General features: G+C 38.2%; 1 protein-coding gene across 2 annotated transcripts in view; it reads left to right on the forward strand.

Moving 5' to 3' along the window:
- The window catches only part of ME1 (malic enzyme 1), a 192381-nt gene that overhangs the window by 65936 nt on the left and 107826 nt on the right, over positions 1-18619 (forward strand). For both annotated transcript variants that reach the window (XM_065889064.1, XM_065889065.1), the window contains exons 4-5: positions 7663-7738; positions 9919-10080. In XM_065889064.1, the coding sequence (XP_065745136.1) occupies positions 7663-7738; positions 9919-10080 (238 nt within the window). The remainder of the gene's footprint in view (positions 1-7662; positions 7739-9918; positions 10081-18619) is intronic.

Genomic DNA, 18619 nt, shown 5'->3' on the forward strand with positions numbered 1-18619 from the left:
TGGGAGATAAAGCCAAAAGATGAGATATTCAGCAGAAGCTGAGGCAAAGTGAGCCTTGAAAATGAGTCCAAGGGTGGGAGCAGAGCAGGGTCCAGAGGCCTTCACTATGCATGAGAGTGAAAAAGAGAACTGTTTCGGAGCCTGCAGGGTGCCAGCATTTAAGGGTTAAGCAGAAACAGGAGACTGTGAAACAGACCAGGAGGAGGGCAGAGAGTGACAGCGGGAGGACAAACTGGGCTTGAGGACAGAGATACTGACGCTTTATTCACTGATGAATAGTGAACGATGGAAGGAAGTTTCTGGGTGGAGAGCTGGAAGCTGGAAGTCTCTACTGTGTCTTCCGAGTGAAAAATGGTGTGGTGTGTGAATCTGATGAGAGTGTAGAAGGGTGGGGATGGGGGACGGGGGAGAAAGGAAGTAGCTCTCGTGGACAATTGCAGAATAACCAGTAGAAGGCCCTCGAGGGAGTCATACTGAGTTATGAGGACCTGGCTGACAGTGGAGAGGTCATGAGGTTTCAGCGGATCTAACACACCCAGCTGAGTACCCGTCTCAAGCAGCATTCTGCAGTAGGGCTTGAGGAAAGGAGAAGGCAGGTGGATTGATTTAAATTTGGAGGTTTTCTGCAAGGGTGTGATGGGAAGAGAAAAAGTCAAGGGAGTTAAGAATGGTTGGCAGAACAGATTAAAATCTAGCTGAATAAAGAAGGAAGTTCAGTCAGGATAGACTGCTAATTTGGAGGAAAAAAAATAAAAGCAGGTACCAAAAGACAGGAGACATTCATGAGGTCAAAATGTAGTTATATCAGAAGTGTGATATTCAGAAAAGTATGATGTGGGTTAGATCCTCACATCACAGACTATAGTGACATTTCCGATAGATTTAAAGAACTGGATCAAACCTAGAAAAAAAAATTAAAATATAGGAACATGATTGACGAGGGAGGACTTTGTATACTTAAAAGAAATGTAAGAAATCTGAAAGGAGAAAAATCAATTCGTTTTACTATAAATAAATGGAAAACAAGAGTGAAAGATGAGAAATTAAACGAATTTGTACAAGTATGATAAGCAAAGGGATAAAAATCCTTCATCTGTAAAGATGGGATCTGGGTTGATATTTCCCAAGTAGCTGTGGATAATTATAGCTTCTTTTTGCACGTCTAGCACCAGTTTTTTTTGTGTTCCTCAACGATAACAGCAGCAGTCAGTCTGCACCCTCTCTCTGTCTCACGCTTGTCCTGTCTCTGATTAAAAGGGCCGGGAGCCCAGCATGGGGCGTTGGAGCCTGGGTGGGTCGAGAACACCTGTGAAGGAGGGCAGCCTGGAGGATCTGGGTAGGAGAGCGGTACAGCGCCAGGTGTCAGAGCCTCAGCGGGGCAAAGAGGGCATCCGTGTGGGAGGGCTGCCTACTTCAGAGACTGGAACCTTAGCGGAAGTAAGTGGGGTGTGACAGCGAGAGGGGACGAGATTGGTTTCACACAGGCAGACCCATCAAGTAAGGAAATATATTAAACACGATGGGAGGTAGGTTTCTCGCTCTAGGAGAAGGTTGTTACAAATGTGAACAGGGGAGAATAGTAGAAGGAACCCTGTGTTGTTGGTGGAATTGGAGGTATTGGTGTGAATTTATAATTTTCAATGTACGGATAGATGAATGGATAGTTATAGAAATAAATAGGTATACATAAAATGTGTATTATGCGTGTACATACCCGTATGTGTGTACACATGTAAAGTACGTGTGCACACGCATATATTCTCTAGCTCTGCCCATTGAGTCAGCTTGGCAAGCCACAACACCCCAGTAACAAGGAGCCCAGCCAGCACTCAGATCTCAATGCTGCTTTCTGACAAAAGCAACCAGAACGCCTTAGAGAAATTGCTGATCCCAGGGCTGGGTCAGGGTAAGCAAAAGATGAGCTTGGAACCTCTTATACCAGAAAGCAAGGAGGTGCTTACAGAATGATGGGGATGTGTCGAAAGGACATAGAAGCCAGCTTGAAGGGGCTCCCTCTGGCCCAATCTGGGACATTGTAAGCACTCAATAAATAATGTTTGCAGCAGATTAGAACCTACTGAGTAAAATAACAAACACAAGCCCACGTTGATATGCATAAGTTTAGAGTTGAATGGAGGAATAGGGTATTTACAGAGTTTTGAAGAATCTTCCCATAAAATACTTGTTAATTACAAAGGGAAAAAAGAGCATCTTTGCCGTGAGGAAGCCTGGAAGGCACCACATTAATCAAGTGATCAAAGTGAACATCATCAATAATGGGAGGAAGGAAGAACAGCACCGCCTGATAGGGTGCAAGGAGAAGAAGCCAGCATCACTTCCGTGGCCTTCCTGCAAAAGATGTTATAGTCTGAATCGAATCGTGAGGAATCACCACCTAAATCCAGCTTGCAGGACAGTCTACAAAAACACTGACTTGTAACTTCAAAAGTATTAAGGTCATGGAAGTCAAGGAAGGACTGAGGAAATGTTTTAGGTTGAAGAGGACCAAGAAACATGACAACTAATTACAGCACAGGATTTTGAGCTAGGCTCTTTTGTTATGAAGGACGAATGGTGAAATGTGAAAGGTGTCTGAAGATTATATGATAGTAATGTATCAGTAGTAATTTTCTGATTATAATTATAATTATGTAGGAGAATATTTTTGTTTGTAATGCACTCAATTATTTGGTAATGATGAGGCATCATGCTGGCTACTTAGCTCACAAATAGTTCAGGAAAAAACAAATTTTTTTAAAATTTTTTTAAAAAATTTATTTATTTTTGTCTGCGTTGGGTCTTCGTTGCTATGTGCGGGCTTTCTCTAGTTATGGTGAGCGGGGGCTACTCTGTTGTGTTGTGCGGGCTTCTCTTGTTGCGGAGCATGGGTTCTAGGCGCGTGGGCTTCAGTAGTTGTGGCGCACGGGCTTAGTTGCTCTGCGGCATGTGGGATCTTCCCGGATCAGGGCTCAAACCTGTGTCCCTTGCATTGGCAGGCGGATTCTTAACTACTGCACCACCAGGGAAGTCCCGAAAAAACAATTCTTTGTAATATACTTGGGAGAATTCTTTTAAGCATTTACTGAAGGATAGAATAATATTGACCCATGCCTTTAAAAAATTTTTTTATTGACGTATAGTTGATTTACAATGTCGTGTTAATATCTCCTTTACAGTAAAGTGATTCAGTTATATGTAGATACATTCTTTTTCATATTCTTTTCCATTATGATTTGTCACAGGATATTAAATGTAGTTTCCTGTGCTCTACAGTAGGACCTTGTTGTGTATCTATTCTATATATAATAGTTTGCATCTGCTAATCCCAAACTATCGTTCGTTCCCTCCCCACTGGCAACCACAAGTCTGTTCTTTGTGCCTGTGAGTCTGTTTCTGTTTCATAGATATGTTCATTTGTGTTGTATTTTAGATTCCACATATAAGTGGTATCATGGTATTTGTCTTTCTCTTTCAGACTTACTTTGCTTAGTATGATAATCTCTAGGTCTATCCATGTTGCTGCAAATGGCATTATTTCATTCTTTTTTATGGCTGAGTAATATCCCACTGTATAGATGTACCACATCTTCTTTATCCATTCATCTGTCAATGGCCTTTAGGTTGTTTCCATGTCTTGGCTATTATGAATAGTGCTGGTGTGAACATAGGGGTGCACGTATCTTTTCGAATTATAGTTTTGTCTGAATATATGCCCAGGAGTGGGATTGCTGGATCATATGGCAGCTCTATTTTTAGTTTTTTGAAGACCCTCCATAGTGTTTTCCATAGTGGCTGCACCAATTTACATTCCCACCAACAGTGTAGGAGGGTTTGCTTTTCTCCACACCCTCTCCAGCATTTGTTATTTGTAGACTTTATAATGATGGCCATTCTGACTGAGGTGAGGTGGTACCTCATTGTAGTTTTGATTTGCATTTCTCTAATGATTAGTGATGTTGAGCATCTTTTCATGTGCTTTTTAGGCATCTGTATGTCTTCTTGATACATGCCTTCTTAACATTTCCTCTGTTGACTTCCCCTGACTTTAGAAACACTGGCCGTCCTACCTGTTAGATTGTTTTTTTCTCATGGACTCTTCTTAGTCATCCTATTCTTCTAGTATAGGTACTAATTTGTAATGTGTTCTCCTTGACCTTCTCTTCTTTCTCCTTCAGTAATTTCTTCCATTCCTTTCAACTCTAGGCATATGACTCTTAAATCTGCATCTTTATCCTAGGTTTCTCCTGACTTGCATTTTACCTGAACTTAGCTTTCTTTAGTACGACTTTTCTCATCAGCCCAGACCTGCTGGTATAACTCAACTTTAGGTTAACCCCTGGAGCTCACTAATGCATACTCAAATTTTGTGAAAAATATGGGGTTTAATTTTCTTCAGCTTCTGCAAGAGAGGATTATTATTGAAAACTGTAGAATGATTGCCTTCTCCACTGGGTTAGGAGAGAGTCATGAACCCATTTCCATAAGAAAATATAAATCTAGTTACAATAGAAAGTTGCATGTTAGAAAATGAACTCTATTTTGATATGAAATAAATTTCATTAGAGATGTTATGTGAGACAACATGAAGTAAGAATATTATCTAACAAATCTGTTTTGAGAGTGGAATATATACAGTGGCAGAGGTTATGAGAAAAGTTTGAACTGCATATATGAGAAAATGATCCACATTTTAGAATTATCTCAGTTCTAACATGAAATAGACACAAAAGTATGAGTATTTTAATTGGCATGTTTAATATACTTTGAATAAAGATTAAATATTTTAAACAAATTGATCATCAAGAAATTGGACCAAGAAAAGGTTTTTATTGTAATTCCATTCATTTAAAAATATCATTCATAAATAACTTTGTTGTCTAAACTTTTCATTTTATAAATACGTATATATTTAAATATGTTCAGATTAATGTTTCATATCCAGTTTTATACCAGGAAGCATGAGTCATTTCTGTGCTGAAATACTTTTGGATATCTCGTTAGATTTCTGATCAAAGAGACATTCCAGGAAGTTTTAGAAATTATTCTATCAAAACGCTTGACTTTAGTGGAACATTACAGATTCTTCATTTTACTGAGCTCTCTCCAAGAGTAAGCACTTTTGTACAAATGAATCTGCTGAATGCAAGAGATGACAGGTGTCCGAATGGCTGTCCCACTGAAGTTGTACTCGTATATTTGTTTAATTAACTTTGGCAATTAATTGATGCAAATTTTAGTAAATTCATTGTCCCTCTTGTTTAAAAAGAATGATACTATTTCCTGAGACCAGTGTTACTTGGAAAACCTTGGCTAACTAACAAGTTCCCAAGGAACATTATTTAATGGTATATTGCCAAGAACATCTTAGATAATTCAACAAAATTGCCTTCTTTAAAAAGTCCAACCATATTTCATTTAAATTTGACAGTTATTTATTGAGATCTTTAATGTTGATTGCATAGTTGGGTGTGACAGGGATCCAAAAGAAATATATAACTTATAAAGAGCTTATAGTCATTTTGGAGAAACCAAATAACTTCATATGAAACAGCAAAAAATAAACAGGAAAGGATACAGTTTAGTGCCAACTTGGTAAATTAATGTTTTTGTTGAATCAGACAGTCGTCAGTAATCCGCCTGTGGTACTTACTATCATAATATAATTTTTGGTTACTTAATAAGTCATAATAAGTCTGGGTTTACTTCATGTTTTCTGTACGTAAAACCCTTTTTTGAATCCGGAAGGCTTGTTTTTTCAGCACTGAAGTCAGCACGTGTTGCCGCACACATCCTGTGCGCCAGCACACTTACAGGCACTGGGCGTACAAATGTGAACAAAATAATCACGGTCCTTGGGGAACTTGCTGCTCTGTGTGTGTGTGTGTCCTGGGGGGCAGTGGCAGGGAGGAGACAGCCAGCCAACACGCGAGGAAATAGTCAAGGGGAGTTCAGATGCTTTCTACGCAAAATGACACTGGTGAAAATAGCAGGGTGGAGATGCTTGGACTGCTGTTATCAGAGAAGCCCTGTCTGAGGAGCTCAGGTTTGAGTTGAGGCCTGAATGATGCGAGGGCTTAGGCACGTAGTTAGATTGACAGTTTGGAGCTCAAGGGAGTGGTCTCGGTTGAAGATGGAAGTTTGAAAATCTTCATTGTGGGCATGACGCTGAAAGCCACGTCAGTCACAGTTGGGACGTGGAGTAGGGTGAGTTGAGAGCTGACCTCTGACTTTATCAGCTGTCAGTCGGCAGTGACTTTGGGAAGAGTTGTTTTTGTGGAGAAGTGAGGAGGAAAGGCCTAATTAACAGGGTGAAGAGAGAATGGGAGGTAAGGATATAAAGGCAGTAAGAATACACAAGTCTTTGAAGCGTTTTGCCGTGAAGGAGAGAGAGTAGAAGGGTCGTGGCCGTAAACAGTGCTTTCGGCTGTACATTTGTCATGTGTGGTGCTCTGCATTTGAGTCGTATTTAACGATGCTAAGGCAAAACTTTTAAGTGAGGTTAAGACGTCTACAAATTTCTTATTTTAATTTTTAAAGTTCCTTGTTAAGCTTTCATAGGAAATGCAGGGCTGCCGGAGAGCAGTGTTAAAGACTGAGAGTTAAAGTTGAGAGTCTGAAGAGCAGAGTTGCAAACAACTGAGACCACAAATCGAAGAATCAAGTGAAACCGAACTCTGCCAGCCGGGGAGTTTGCAGCAAAGTAAGGGTTTATTGCAGGGCGCCAAACAAGGAGGTGGGAGACAAGCCTGGTCTTTGAGTTGTGGGTGTCTTTAAAGGGGAAGAACATAGAGGCTGGGCTTTTAATCATTGTCCTGTGACATTTCTTAATCGTAGTTTTGGGAGTCAGGATGCTTCTGGTTTAGGGTTCTCTGGCCAGGTGGTCGGTGGCTTGGAGGTCTGTTAGCTCATCTTGCCCTGGAGAAACAGTTTGTATTGTTTGTATGTTAATAATGATATCTATAACAACAGTTTTACTACATCAACTATGTTATCAACAACATGACTTTTAGCACCTGACTCTGGTTGATTGGTGTTCAGTTAGCACAGGATTGAGGTGAGAGGGGACAAGAAAAGAATAAAGTTTTGGCTAGAGAGATTAATCATAAACTTGGTAAGGGAACTTGGTTTTGTGGGGGGGCTCGGTTTCAGGGTTTCCCAAGTAACTTCCACATGAAAGGACTGCTCAGCGTGTGTCTGTCACTTCAGTCCTCCCCATAGGGGTCTTGTCTTCACACTGTGAATACGTAATAATGGAATATACACTGAAAATCCCTATGTACATATGCCTCATGCTGTTTTTCAAAGTGCTTTTACGTGTATTATCTTATTTAATGAAGACCGTGAATAAATCTATGTGTGGAAATGATAATGCTATCTAAATTCTCTGTGTATAAAAATAGTGAATATTTCTTTAATTAAAAGTATTTAAGAATATGTAATATAAGAGTGAAGCTACCTTTATTGTAGATGTTGATATATCATTTAAAATAATTTCTCCCTTACTTATAAGATTCTTGCCCCATATGTGTTTAAGGAAATAATTTTCACAGTTTGATAAAAATGGAGATATATTACATGGATTTGAAAATTTTAAAAAAAGTTCGTGATAGTGTGACAAGTCTGAAGTGAATTGAAATTACTCCTTTTTTTTTTTCCTGTCAGAGGTCTCTTTATTAGTATCCATGATCGAGGGCATATTGCTTCTGTTCTTAATGCATGGCCAGAAGATGTCATCAAGGTAAGTTAGTTATCACGTTTTCCCACTGTGGCACATTTGTTCTTTTTCCTATCCCATAACAGGCTGACGCTTTTCACCATGCTGTGTAGCCTTCACCAGCTTTTCTATTTATATCCCTTTGATTTTTGCATAGTGGATTAATTTTATTCTGATACCATTTGGATTCTAAGTTTCACCATTATTTCCATCAGATTTCTTAGTGTTTCTTCATTCATTGTAAGTTATGAAAAGTGTTGAAAAAATGTTGAAGTAGTGTCTGAATTTCTTTGAGCAAACTCCTTTTTCTTTTGTGTTTAATCATCCACTAAGAGGAATCAAGGTAGGCAAAAATCTTAATCCATTTCCTTTATCGTGGTGACCTGAAGTATCTAACCTGACTCCCCTCTGGGAGTGAGCTAATGAAAATAGAATAATAATAGTATCTACCGTTTGGTAGCTTTCTGAGTGAGCCACTTTACCTGGATTAACTCAGGTAGTATCATGATACTTCCATGAGGAAAGGAAGGCACAGGTGGGTTACATAGTAGTGGATGGTGGTGGTGGGAATTGAATGCAGGTGTCTCAAGTTGCCTTCTCCAAAACAGCCTAACATTGACCCTTTTCAATGAGACATGGAAAATTTGACAAAGATCAACTTTATGGAATATGCAAAAATAATTTTCACCCACTTTTGGGTGAAATGTATATATGTATTTTTAAGTTAGTTAAAAGTACATATATACATGTACACATTTACTTTTAAGGCAGGTCTTTAAGAGCTGCATAATATAGGTGAACAGAAAACTAAATGAAAAGCCCTCAAACTTTAAAAATATATGTTCTGCATTATAGTGTGGTAGAAAAACACTGCACTAGGAGTTAACACACTCGGGTCCTGGTTCTTTGATATTAATGAGGTAAATCACCGTAGGCAAATTATTTCAGTTCTCTTATCTTCGGTTTCCTAATCTGTAAGAGGGATAGACTGAATGTACTCCAAATTCCCCTTGGCTTCTAAAATGCTATGACTCTGTACATTAGTCCTTATGATAATAATAGTACTAATATCTATAATTTTTTGAGAATTCGTAATATACCAGGTAATATGGTAAGTTTTGTTTATCATGATTTAATTGTATTGAATCATAGATTTATTCGATTAATTAATGTTTTTGATTGTTTACTATGTGCCAAATGCTGTGCTAGATGTTGGTGTGCAGTAGTGAGCACAACAGAGTTGGCTCCTAATTTTATGCAGCTACTCTGAAAAGTACATTTATCGTTTGTATTTTTATAAATAAGAAACAGAAGCTTTAATTCATCAGTTTATCTAAGGTCAAATAACTGACATTTTTTCTAGGCTCCATGGATATGACAAGTTTAGCAGTTTGTAGAAAATCTAATAAATTGTGTTTCACAAAATCGGTTTTGCTTAAATTCATGTAATGGCCATGAATCACAGAATACAGATGATAGATGCATTAATTTCAATAAAGATAACAAAGTACTTAGCATTAAAATCTCCACATGATTAAAATGTATGCTTTGTAGATATTCAAGATGATTAGAAATAAACTAAACAAAACTCATTGTCTAGTGGTACTCTACTATCAGGTAAGAGTAGTAATAGACTGTGCTTGGCGTATTTCAAAGATGGTAGAACAATATCCTATGTTATAGGAGTTAAAGAGGATGGATCAACATTGTTGTGAAATTAGGAGGATGCATAAACTAAAGATCAGAGCACTGGGGACTCCTGAGCAGTGATTTAACCATCGACTCTCCTAATGGTACTCAAAGTGGATGCGACTAGTTTCAAAGCTGTTCTAAGGTTCACTTTAGTTCCCAGTTTGAGCTCTTATTTACCTGTACTCTGCCCACTTACTCCTCCTGATTGAAGACTGAGTTATTTGAGTTGTTTGAATCTTTATGGGCATACCTTGTCTTCTTTTCTCAACAACCAAACAATCATATGTATGTATTTTAAAAATACATTTGAAATGCATATATCAAATTTATTTATTCTCCCCAGTCTTCCACACTTAATGATCATATAAAATCTTTTCCATGTATATTCAATTTATGCTTTTTGACAGCTTAGTATTTCATTGCATAAATATTAACTTCAGAAACAGAGAGTAGGAACGATGCCCCGGAATTTGCAAACATCTGTTAATAGATATTTTTTCTTTTTCTTTGAGGCTATTGTAGTGACTGACGGAGAGCGTATTCTTGGTCTGGGAGACCTTGGCTGTAATGGGATGGGCATCCCTGTGGGTAAACTGGCTCTGTATACAGCTTGTGGAGGGATGAATCCTCAACAATGTCTGCCTGTCATGCTGGACGTGGGAACAGAAAATGAGGTAAACAATTTAAGTCTGTAACACAGCTCTACACCTTAAAAAATAGTACCATATTTCTGCATTTTGAGATTATTTCAGGAACTTAATGAAATTCATCTTTTTTGTTTGGTTCTTTCTCTCTCCTCAAACCCATCCCCCAAGTCTTGTAAAGAAATTATTCTTTTGCTTTTCCTTTCCGCTTCCCCTTTTCTGTAATGTGATTAAGTTTTTAGCAGCTTCTTTAGTGTTTTAGTATCCTTTGATGAGCACTTAACACCATTATTCTATAGAGTATATGTTTTACTTTAGGATATCCTCGTTACTTTAAAAAAAATTATTTTTATACTAAGCAGGAACTAATCCCAAAGAATTTATTAAGTTTAGTCAGTCTGAAATCTTGTTCTAAAAATCTGTATTGTTTGTGGTAGATGATTTGGAGTTTAGCATTTCTTTTTCCTGCATCGATATTTTAGAATCTTAAAGTTATATATCAAGTAGTACATATTTTTGCTCATCTGTAATTGCTAATATTTGGATTAGTTGTGAGTGATAGATACTATAAATTAAAGGTAGAGGTTTATGAAATAGAAATGAGAAATAATGGTCAGTTAAGATAGACTTTTCAAAAGTTGCATGTAAATATCAAACCTAGATCTTTATCATGTTGAGATATATTCTCTCTGTACCCACTTTTTGATAGTTTTTATCATAAATGGATGTTGAATTCTGTTAAAAGTCTTTTTGGCATCTGTTGAGATGATCATATGATTTCTTTTTCGAAAAATAAATTTTATTTATTTATTTATGCCTGCGTTGGGTCTTCATTGCTGTGCACGGGCTTTCTCTAGTTGCAGCGAAGTGGGGGCTACTCTTCATTGCAGTGTGAAGGCTTCTTCTTTTGGTGGCTTCTCTTGTTGTGGAGCACGGGCTCTAGGCCTGTTGGCTTCAGTAGGTGTGGCACACGGGCTCAGTAGCTGTGGCTCGCGGGCTCTAGAGTGCAGGCTCAGTAGTTGTGGCGCGTGGGCTTAGTTGCTCTGCGGCATGGGATCTTCCCGGACCAGGGCTTCAACCCGTGTCCCCTGCATTGGCAGGCGGATTCTTAACCACTGTGCCACCAGGGGAGTCCCGATCATATGATTTTTTTATTGTTCAATTTGTTAATGTGGTATCTCACATTAATGTGTTACATCACATTGATTGGCAGATATTGAACCATACTTGAATTCCTGGGATAAATCCCACTTGATCATGGTGTTTGATCCCTTTAATGTATTGTTGAATTTGTTTTGCTAATATTTAGTTTAGGATTTTTGCTTCTATGTTCATCAGTGATATTGGCCTGTAATTTTCTTTTTTTGTGTGTGACATCCTTGTCTGATTTTTATATCACGGTGATAGTGGCCTTGTAGAATGAGCTTGGAAGCATTCCTTTCTTTTCAAGTTTTTGGAATAGTTTGAGATGGTTAGGTGTTATCTCTTCTTTAAATGTTTTATAGAATTTTCCTGTGAAGGCTTATGGTCCTGGACTTTTGTTTGTTGGGAGTTTTATTTTTATTATTATTGATTTAATTTCATTACTTGTAATGAGTCTTTTCGTATTTTATATTTCTTCCTGATTTCAGTTTTTGGGAGACGTAAATTTCTAGGAATGTATCCATTTCTAATAGGTTGTCCATATTATTGGCATGTGATTGTTCATGTAATCTCTTATGATCCTTTGTATTTCCGTGGTGTCTGTTGTAACCTCTCATCTTTCATTTCTGATTTTACCTATTTGGGCCCTTTCTCTTTTTTTCTTGATGAGTCTCGGTAAAGGTTTATTAATTTTGTTTATCTTTACAAAGGACCTTATTTTCATTGGTCTTCTATTTTTTTTAGTCTCAATTTCATTTATTTCTGCTCTGATCTTTATGATTTCTTTCCTTCTACTAACTTTGGGTTTTGTTCTTTCTTCTTTCTATAGTTCCTTGAGGTGTAAGGTTAGATGGTTTATTTGAGATTTTTCTCGTTTCCTGAGGTAGGCATGTATAGCTATAAACTTTCCTCTTAGAAATGCTTTTGCTGGGTACCATAGGGTTTCTTTTTTATTTTTGTTTTAATCGAGGTATAGTTGATTTACAATATTATATAAGTTTCAGGTGTCTAGCATAGTAATTCACAGTTTTTAAAGGTTATATCACATTTACAGTTATTATAAAATATTGGCTATAGTCCCTGTGTTGTACAGTATGTCCTTGTAGCTTATTTATTTTATATATAGTAGTTTTGAACTCTTAAGCTCCTACCCCTCTCTTGTCCCTCACCCCTTCTCTCTTCTCACTGATAACCACTAGTTTGTTCTCTATATCTATGATTCTGTTTCTTTTTTTTTTTTTTTTTTTTTATGCGTTACGCGGGCCTCTCACTGTCGTGGCCTCTCCCGTTGCGGAGGACAGGCTCCGGACGCGCAGGCCCAGCGGCCATGGCTCACGTGGGATGTGGGATCTTCCCAGACCGGGGCACGAACCCGCGTCCCCTGCATCGGCAGGCGGACTCTCAACCACTGCGCCACCAGGGAAGCCCTGTTTCTTTTATATTCACTAGTTTGTTTCATTTTTGAGATTCCACATATAAATGATATACAGTATTTGTCTTTCTCTGTCAAACTTATTTCACTTAGCATAATACCCTCCAAGTCCGTCCATGTTGTTATAAAAGGCAAAAGTTCATTCTTCTTATGGCTGAGTAGTATCCCATTGTATATATATATATGCCACATCTTTATCCATTCATCTGTTGATGGATACTTAGGTTGCTTCCATATCTTGGCAATCGTAAATAATGCTACTATGAACATTGGGGTGCATGTATTTTTTCGAATTAGTGTTTTTGTTTTCTTCGGATATATACCCAGGAGTGGAATTGCTGGGTCATTTGGTAGTTTTGGTTTTAAGTCTTTTGAGAAACCTCCATAGTGTTTTCCACAGTGGCTGCACCAATTTACACTCCCACCAAAAGTGTACGAGGGTTCCCTCTTCTCCACATCCTCACCAACATTTGTTGTTTGTGGTCTTTTTGATGATAGCCATTCTGACAGGTGTGAAGTGATATCCCATTGTGGCTTTAATGTGCATTTCTCTGATGATTAGTCATGCTAAGCATTGTTTCATGTGTCTGTTGTCCATCTCCCTGTCTTTGGAAAAATGTCTACTCATTTCTTCTGCCCATTTTTTAATTGGGTTGTTTATTTATTTATTTTTGCTGTGTTGGGTCTTCGTTTCTGTGCGAGGGCTTTCTCTAGTTGTGGCAAGCAGGGGCCACGCTTCATCGCGGTGCGCAGGCCTCTCACTATCGCAGCCTCTCTTGTTGCAGAGCACAGGCTCCAGACGCGCAGGCTCAGTAGTTGTGGCTCACGGGCCTAGTTGCTCTGCGGTATGTGGGATCCTCCCAGACCAGGGCTCGAACCTATGTCCCCTGCATTAGCAGGCAGATTCTCAACCATTGCGCCATCAGGGAAGCCCCCCGGGTTGTTTTTTTAATATGAGCTGTGTATATATTTTGGATATTAATCTTTTATTGGTTATATCATTTGCAAATATTTTCTTCCATTCATTAGGTTGTCTTTTTGTTTTGTTGATGGTTTTCTTTCCTGAGCAAAAGCTTTTAAGTTTAATTAGGTCCCATTTGTTTATTTTTGGTTTTGTTTCCTTTAGGAGACAAATTCAAAAACATCTTGCGATAATTTATATCAAAGAGTGTTCCACCTACATTTTCTTTTAGGAGTTATATGGTTTCTCGTGTTACATTTAGGTCTTGAATCCATTTTTTTTTCTTTTTTTTTTTTTTTGCGGTACACGGGCCTCTCACTGTTGCGGCCTCTCCCGTTGCGGAGCACAGGCTCCAGACGTGCAGGCTCAGCGGCCATGGCTCATGGGCCCAGCCGCTCCGTGGCATGTGGGATCCTCCTGGACCGGGGCACGAACCTGTGTCCCCTGCATTGGCAGGCAGACTCTCAATCACTGTGCCACCAGGGAAGCCCTTGAATCCACTTTGATTTTAGTTTTGTGTAAGATATTAGAGAATGTTCTAATTTCATTCTTGTACACGTAGCTGTTCAGTTTTCTCAGCACCACTTATTGAACAGACTGTCTTTTCTCCATTTCATATTCTTGCCTCCTTTGTCATAGATTAATTGACCACAAGTATGTGCGTTTATTTCTGAGCTCTCTATTCTGTTCCATTGATTTATGCATCTGTTTTTGTGCCAGTATCATACTGTTTTGATTATTGTAGCTTTTAATAAAATCTGAGGTCAGGGAGCCTGATTCCTCCAGCTCTGTTCTTTCTGAAGATTGTGCTGGCTATCTGAGGTCTTTTGTGTTTCCATACAAAATTTTAAAATTATTTATTCTAGTTCTGTGAAAAATGCCCTTGGGATTGCATTGAATGTATAGACTGCCTTGGGTAGTATGGTCATTTTAACAATATTAATTCTTCCAATCCATGAACACGTTATATCTTTTCATGTGTTTGTGTTATCTTCAATTTCTTTCCTCAGTGTCTGATAGCTTTCTGAGTACAGGTCTTTTACCTCCTTAGGTAGGTTTATTCCTAGATATTTTATTCTTTTTGATGTGATGGTAAATGGAATTGTTTCCTTAATTTCTCTTTATGATCTTTTGTTGTTAGTGTATAGGAATGCAAGATATTTCTCTGTATTAGTTTTGTATCCTGCAACTTTACCAAATTCATTGATGAGCTCTAGTAATTTTCTGGTAGCATCTTTTTTTTTTTTTTTTTTTTTTTTTTTCACTATGTGAGCCTCTCACTGTTGCAGCCTCTCCCGCTGCGGAGCACAGGCTCCAGACGCGCAGGCTCAGCAGCTATGGCTCACGGGCCCAGCCGCTCCGCGGCATGTGGGATCTTCCCAGACTGGGGCACGAACCCACGTCCCCTGCATCGGCAGACGGACTCTCAACCACTGCGCCACCAGGGAAGCCCTTCTGGTAGCATCTTTAGGATTTTCTATGTATAGTATCATGTCATCTGCAAACAGTGAAAATTTTACTTCTTCTTTTCCAATTTGGATTCCTTTTATTTATTTTTCTTCTGTGATTGCCATGGCTAAGACTTCCAAAACTGTATTGAATAAAAGTGGCGACAGTGGACATCCTTGTCTTGTTCCTGATCTTAAGAGGCAATGCTTTCAGCTTTTCACCACTGAGAATGATGTTAGCTGTGGGTTTGTCATATATGGCCTTTATTATGTTGAGGTAAGTTCCCTGTATGCTCATTTTTGGAGAGATTTTTAGCATAAATAGGTGTTGAATTTTGTCAAAAGCTTTTTCTGCATCTATTGAGATGATTATGTGGTCTTTATTCTTCAGTTTGGTAATGTGATGTATCACACTGATTGATTTGCGAATATTGAAGAATCCTTGCATCCCTGGGATAAATCCCACTTGATCATGGTGTACGATCCTTTTACTGTATTGTTGGGTTTGGTTTGATAGCATTTTTTTGAGGATTTTTGCTTCTGTGTTCATCAGTGACATTGGCCTGTAATCTTTTTTTTTGTGATGTCGTCATCTGATTTTGGTATCAGGTTGATGCTGGCCTCGTAGATGGAGTTTGGAAGTGTGCTTTCCTCTGTAGTTTTTTGGAATAGTTTGAGAAGGAATGGTGTTCAGTCTTCTAAATGTTTGGTAGAATTCATCATAGAAGCCATTTGATCTTGGTGGGATTTTTAAAATTACTGATTCAATTTCATTACTGGTAATAGGTCCGTTTACATTTTCTACTTCCTCCTGGTTTAGTCTTGGGAGAGTGTACATTTCTAGGAATTTGTTCATTTCTTCTAGGTTGTCCATTTTATTTGTTTGTCATAGTCTCTTATGATCCTCTGTATTTCTGCAGTGTTGGTTATAATCTCTCCTTTTTCATTTCCGATTTTATTGATTTGGGCCTTCTCCCTTTTTTTTCTTGAGGAGTCTGGCTAAAGGTTTATCAATTTTGTTTATCTTTTCAAAGAACCAGTTCTTAGTTTCATTGATCTCTTCTTTTCTTTCTTTATTTCTTTTTTAAGTTTCTATTTTATTTATTTCTGCTCTGACCTTTATGATTTCTTTCCTCCCACTAACTTTGAGTTTTGTTTGTCCTTTTGTAGCTCCTTTGGGTGTAAGGTTGGGTTGTTTGTTTGAGATTTTTCTTGTTTCCTGAGGGAAGCTTATATCAATATAAACTTCCATCTGAGAACTGCTTTTCTGCATCCCATAGATTTTGGATCATTTGTGTTTTCATTTTCATTTGTCTCCAGGTATTTTCTGGTTTCCTCTTTGATTTCTTCAGTAATCCATTGGTTGTTTAGTAGCATATTGTTTAGCCTTCACGCGTTTGTGGTTTTTGCTCTTTTTTTCCTTGTAGTTGATTCCTGGTCTTAGAGCATTGTGGTTAGAAAATATGCTTGATATGATTTCAGTTTTTTAAAATTTACTGAGCCTCGTTTTGTGGTCTAACGTGATCTGTCCTGAGAATGTTCCATGTGCACTTGAAAAGAATGTGTATTATGCTGTTTTTGGATGGAATGTTTTATAAATCTATTAAGTCCATCTGGTCTAATGTGTCGTTTAAGGCCAGTGTTTCCTTCTTGTTTTTCTGTGTAGATGATATGTTCATTAATGTAAGTTGGGTGTTAAAGTGCCTACCATTATTGTATTACTGTCACTTTCTCTCTTTATGTTGTTAATACTTGTTTTATGTATTTAAGTGCCCCTGTGTTGGGTCATATATATTTTTAATTGTTATATATTCATCTTTGATTGATCCCTTTATCATTATGTAATGTGCTTTATGTCTTGTTATAGTCTTTAAGTCTATTTTGTCTTATATAATTGTTGCTATCCAAGCTTTTTCATTGAATTCTTTTTTTCATCCCATCCCTTACAGTCTGTCTGTTTTTCTATCTGTAGTGAATCTGTTTTAGGCAGCATATATATGGTTCTTTTTTTTTTTAATCTATTCAGCCACTTTATGTCTTTGATTGGAGCATTTAATTAATTTACCTCAACAATAATTGTTGATAGGTATATACTTATTGGCATTTTAAAATGCCAATGCTTAGGGCTTCCCTGGTGGCACAGTGGTTGAGAGTCCGCCTGCCAATGCAGGGGACACGGGTTTGTGCCCCAGTCTGGGAGGATCCCACATGCCGCAGAGCGGCTGGGCCCATGAGCCATGGCCGCTGGGCCTGCACGTCCGGAGCCTGTGCTCTGCAATGGGAGAGGCCACAGCAGTTAGAGGCCTGTGTGCCACAAAAAAAAAAAAAAAAAAAAAGCCAATGCTGTTTGGTTGTTTTATAGTTTTTCTCTGTTCCTCTTTTTTTCTCTTGTGATTTGATGAGTATCTTTAATGTTAACTTTGGATTCCTTTCTCTTTATTTTTCGTGTATCTATTATAGTTTTTTTGTTTGCGGTTATATGAGGTTCATATATAGCAACCTTACATATAGGTGTCTGTTTTAAGTTGATGATCTCGTAAGTTTGAATGCATTCTAACAGCCCTACATTTTTACTCATCCCTTCCCCCACCATTTATGTCTAATGTCATATTTTACATCTTTTGTGTATTCCTTAACTACTTATGTTAGATATAGATGATTTTACTACTTTTTTCTTTTAACCTTTCTACTAGCTGTATAAGTAGTTGGTCCATTACCTTTACTGTGTGTTTGCCTTTACCAGTGAGATTTTGCTTTTTGTAATTTCCATATTTCTAGTTTTAGCTTTTTCTTTTTCACTTAGAGAAGTCCCTTTAACATTTTTTGTATAGCCGGTTTAGTGGTGCTGAACTCTTTTATCTTGTGCTTGTCTGTAAAGCTTTTCATCATCACTCCTTCAAATCTGGATGGTAACCTTGCTGGGTGGAGTATTCTTGGTTATAGGGTTTTTCCTTTCAACACTTTGAACGTATTGTGCCACTCCCTCTGACCTATAAAGTTTCTACTGAAAAGTCAGCTGATAGTCTTATGGGAGTTCCCTTGTACGTAACAAGTTACTTTTCTCTAGCTGCTTTTAGGATTCTCTCTTTATCTTTAATTTTTGCCATTTTAATTATAATGTGTCTTGGTGTGGACCTCTTTGGGTTCATCTCCTTTGGGACTCTCTGTGCTTCTTGGACCTGGATGTCTGTTTTCTTCCCAAGGTTAGGATAGTTTTCAGCTATTATTTCTCCAGATAAATTGTCTGCCCCTTTCTCTCTCTTCTTTTGGGACCTCTGTAAGGTGAATGTTAGTATGCTTCATGTTGTTGAAGAGATCTCTTAATCTGTCCTTATTTTTTACAATTCTTTTTTCTTTTTTCTGTTCATCTTGGTTAATTTCCACTACGCTCTCTTCCAGTTCACCAATCCATTCATTGCTCTTTATCATGTAATCTGCCATTGATTCCTTTAGTGTTTTGTTTTTGTTTTTTTTTTTGTGGTACGCGGGCCTCTCACTGTTGTGGCCTCTCCCGTTGCGGAGCACAGGCTCCGGATGCGCAGGCTCAGCGGCCATGGCTCACGGGCCCAGCCGCTCCGCGGCATG

Source organism: Phocoena phocoena, chromosome 12 (genome assembly GCF_963924675.1).
Source record: "Phocoena phocoena chromosome 12, mPhoPho1.1, whole genome shotgun sequence".
NCBI lineage: Eukaryota > Metazoa > Chordata > Mammalia > Artiodactyla > Phocoenidae > Phocoena > Phocoena phocoena.